We start from the raw sequence: 4,039 nt of genomic DNA, 5'->3' as shown, positions 1-4,039 counted from the left end.
TTATGATAAAAACATAAAATCAGCGAATAATAAATAAATATACGAAGAAAAACAGTGTATTTTTTATTATGCAATGTATTTTAAGAAATATATTATAATAAAAGGTTGATGTTTTAAGACAAAACTGTTAATCATCACAAAACAAAATTTACAAAATTGATTTATTAAATAATTTTATTTGTTTATTTATTTATCTTATTCCTCTGATTGAGTATGAACAATACGTGTAAGTTCCAATGAAAAGAGGCCACGTAAGATCCAAAGTTTGACAATGGACATGGACATCGTGGTTGTGTTGTGCAGCTGCAACAGTAGTAGTAGTTGGCACCGTGTTTGGTTTGGTTTGGTTTAAGACTTGAAATATCATTATTAATAATTTATGATTCATAGCCGCTAAATCTCTATTGATTCTTGTTCTCCACCTACACTTCACGCCCATAACCTAATCTCTCCTTTTCTCTCTCACCAAACACACAATCCATTCATCATGATCATCATGATTGGGGCAAACCCCAAACCCCTTCTGCATCTTTCGCTTATGCTTTTGGTGCTCTTTTCTTCCTCAACCCAATCCCTTCGATTCGAACTCCAGTCTGGCCACACCAAATGCATATCCGAAGACATCAAGAGCAATTCAATGACGGTGGGCAAGTACCTCATCGTCAATCCCAACGAGGGTCAACCTCTGCCCGATTCCGTCAGAGTCACCGTTCGGGTATTTTCATGAACCCCACTGCCAAAAAATTATATTTTTTGGGGCCCATTAGTGAATCGGATCGTGTTCTCTGGTTGAATGGTAATCGTGTGTTTTTTTTTTGTTAGGTGACTTCGTCGTACGGGAACAACTATCACTACGGGGATCGCGTTCAGTCGGGGCAGTTTGCGTTCGCGGCAGTGGAGGCTGGAGATTACATGACTTGTTTTTGGGCTTTGGATCAGACTCCCGCGACAACGTTGACTGTGGATTTTGATTGGAAAACGGGTGTCGCGGCCAAGGATTGGTCTAATGTCGCTAAAAAGGGACAAGTTGATGTGAGTAATCCGCCACTACTGTGTTTCTAGCAGTTAATTTTGGTGTAGAGTATAGTGTTACGTGCTAAAATATTTGGGAAAAAAAATGAATTTGTTTTGCAAGATTTACTTGGTAGTTGCATTCCAACAAATAGTTTTCGTAGGAGAGCTTATTTGGACTGAATTCAGTATTACTATGAGGATCTCATGGAAAATAACTTGGAAAAGTTGTTTTTTAACCGAGTCAAATTACATAGTGTGATCCATGTTAAGGATCTTTTCCTTGAGGATAAGGTTTTTGTTGTTGTTGATTGTGTTACTCATGTACAGCCAAGGAAATTAAAAGAGATGAATGATCCTCTTATGTGATTTACTGGCTCAAGCTCAATATAATCTGATCAATCAAGTAATGTCTGATTTCCCTTACCAGTGGTAGAGATCTGTATTAGGACTAGAGAGAGAGTAGTCTCACTGATGAAATTTCTAGTTATGACAAGCTTATAGGGCATTATACTTTCCTAATCATGGAAATCTTCTTACTGTATAATGTGTATATTGAATGGGAACCACATTCATCCGTACAAATGATAACATATTTTCCCTACTGATAAATTTTTGTCTGCCTCATTTATTTTATTTTGGGTAAGTGGTAGGCAGCACTTTTTTTGGCTTATTCTCTGTTGACAAAATTGGCTTTCTTGAATGATTGCATATTATTGTAATTTGTTTACTTGAATCCTGTTTATGTCACTAAAATTTATGCCATATTCTGGAGCAAATCACGGCCTACTCAGCCTTCCCATCCCATACCACACATTTGTCACTTGAGGCGAAACTGAACAGACTCTTTGATTTTCAATTACATTGCAAAAGTTGTAATCTTTGCTGACACAATGTTCGATGAAAGAAAATACAAATTCTTACATAAATTTAACTCCTCTATACCAGGTAATGGAGCTAGAGCTAAGGAAGTTGCAGGATTCTGTTGCTTCCATTCACGACGAGATGTTTTATCTTCGTGAAAGGTAACCAACCAATCATTGCCTGAAAATTCTTAATTGAATACGTTCACATAGGAAAGTAAATTAAACATTATTCTTGTTTGTGTAAATACTTGATGGGATATTATAAAATCATCATTCTTACTATTCTGTGCTTTTTAATTTGCAGAGAAGAAGAAATGCAGGAACTGAACAGGGCAACCAATAGCAGAATGTTCTGGTTAAGTTTGCTTTCTCTCCTCGTCTGCTTATCAGTAGCAGGGATGCAACTATGGCACTTGAAGACCTTCTTCGAGAAAAAGAAACTCATTTGAAATTTTGTGATGGGTGTTACATTTTTCCTATGTGATCTTGTAAAATATACTAGCATTAATTTATCAAGAGGATACGCATAAGGGTAGTCAGTATAATCTCAAAAGTCACAAATGTTTCCCTTTGTTAAGCGCATATAGAGAGTTATGGCAATACGACTTTCAAAGGAAATCTTGGCGTTCTTCAATCCAAGGCCTTTTTTTATCTTTATTGTGTTTTTTACAACAAGCCATTACGTTTGGTAAAGAGGAGAAAGATAGCGTACATGAGAATAGAAAAAAATGTAAAGGAAATAGGTGAGAAAGAAAATATAAAATAGATGTATTTGGTTTAAGAGAAGTACTTAAGAAAAAATGAAAGATACGAAAATGTGACAATTGGAGAGGAAAATATAAGCTGGTTTCATCAGATTAGATACCAATAATCAATTGTGCAAATCATTTTTTGGGATATCGTATTGAGAAACATCTTTTAAGTCTTTCGTCAAAAACAAGAGTTATGCATTACATCCTTTCACTTGCAGCTCTTTGATTGTGTGTTTTTGAAGGACACAAATCTCATCTTAATTTTGGGTCTCACATTGTGTCTACTAATAAAAAATTGATACGCTGATTGGAGAAGTTGTGTCAATCTTTTATACGCAGCCAATGCCTTATGTGAAAAGAAAAACAAAATCTCTTATTAGGTTTTAAATATAAATAGGTTTTGGTTCTTCTCCCTATGTTACTGCTCTGGTGACTATTGTGTGTGATTGGTAGGAATCCTGAGTGGTTTGAAGTGATTTGTGCCCGTCTTTGAGTGGTTTTCGATGCTTCTTCGGAGTTTTTTGAGGTGCGGTTTGTTGGAGAAGAAAGGTGGGTTTTTTGGTTCTTTTTCGCTCTCAGATTTTGCATTCCATAAAATTGTAGAAAATGGAGTCCGGAGGATACATGTGATATTGTATTCTAGATTTAGTATTCTACAATACATTTATAGATTATGCTTTCGAGAACAACTTTTTAGAATAGTCTTTCTAGAATATGTTTTCAGATTTGGTGTTCCAGAATTTTGGAAAGGCTATTTTGATAACTATTTTGAAAAGCACAATTTGGAAGGGTGATTTTTGTTTTAAAGCATTTTTGTATTTAGTTGGTTTATGGTTTTATGTATTAATTGTATTGATGTATATGCACATGAAGATGGTTATAACTAGAGGAGGACACGTTAGCTTTGACATGCTAGACAAAGGATTGTTGTGACATGCATATACAAATATATTTCATTTGTCTATTGGGGAGATGACTACTAACTTTTGTTTAGCAGTTAAATTAAAATGATTTTAGTGGTAACTGTCTAACATAGTGCTAGACCATTTAACACTAAAGAGATGATAATATAGATAAGGTCAAATGATTTCAAGTCATCTCCTAACAAATCCAATAGTAAATCAAGTTAAGATATTGTGCACTTAAAATGATTAGAAATAACAATGAAAATAAAAGGGGGGTTGAGATTTTTGTGCAGAAAAAAATAAAGTAAAGATTATAAAGTAGTTAAAGGAAACAAGTTGACTCTCAAGTTTATTTGACAATGAATTAATTGCTTTTCTTAAGATTTTCACTCTTTCAATCCTCACACAGTGTCAAACTTAATCAAACAAGTGTAAATCAAATTCAACAAAATCTTATCATCAAAACAAGTGTCCATTGATATATTCAGTATCTCATTACTTCCAA

At 34.5% G+C, this 4,039-nt stretch overlaps 1 protein-coding gene across 1 annotated transcript; it reads left to right on the top strand.

The window, feature by feature from the left end:
- Positions 1-267: 267 nt before the first annotated feature.
- LOC137811530 (transmembrane emp24 domain-containing protein p24delta9-like) lies at positions 268-2,511 on the top strand. The gene is made up of 4 exons (XM_068613320.1): positions 268-715; positions 823-1,032; positions 1,960-2,036; positions 2,182-2,511. The coding sequence occupies exons 1-4, from the start codon at positions 488-490 to the stop codon at positions 2,324-2,326; spliced, it is 660 nt and encodes a 219-aa protein (XP_068469421.1). The 5' UTR covers positions 268-487; the 3' UTR covers positions 2,327-2,511.
- Positions 2,512-4,039: the final 1,528 nt, after the last annotated feature.

The sequence above is a fragment of the Phaseolus vulgaris genome, chromosome 2, assembly GCF_000499845.2.
Source record: "Phaseolus vulgaris cultivar G19833 chromosome 2, P. vulgaris v2.0, whole genome shotgun sequence".
Classification (NCBI taxonomy): Eukaryota; Viridiplantae; Streptophyta; class Magnoliopsida; order Fabales; family Fabaceae; genus Phaseolus; species Phaseolus vulgaris.
Note: the sequence above shows the minus strand (reverse complement) of the source record. Positions and strands in the feature narration are given on the sequence as shown.

Coding starts and splice junctions, on each gene's coding strand:
- LOC137811530 (XM_068613320.1), top strand. CDS start 488: ATGATCATCATGATTGGGGCAAACCCCAAACCCCTTCTGCATCTTTCG. Junction 716..822: donor CCGTCAGAGTCACCGTTCGG/GTATTTTCATGA, acceptor TTTTTTTGTTAG/GTGACTTCGTCGTACGGGAA. Junction 2,037..2,181: donor ATGTTTTATCTTCGTGAAAG/GTAACCAACCAA, acceptor TTTAATTTGCAG/AGAAGAAGAAATGCAGGAAC.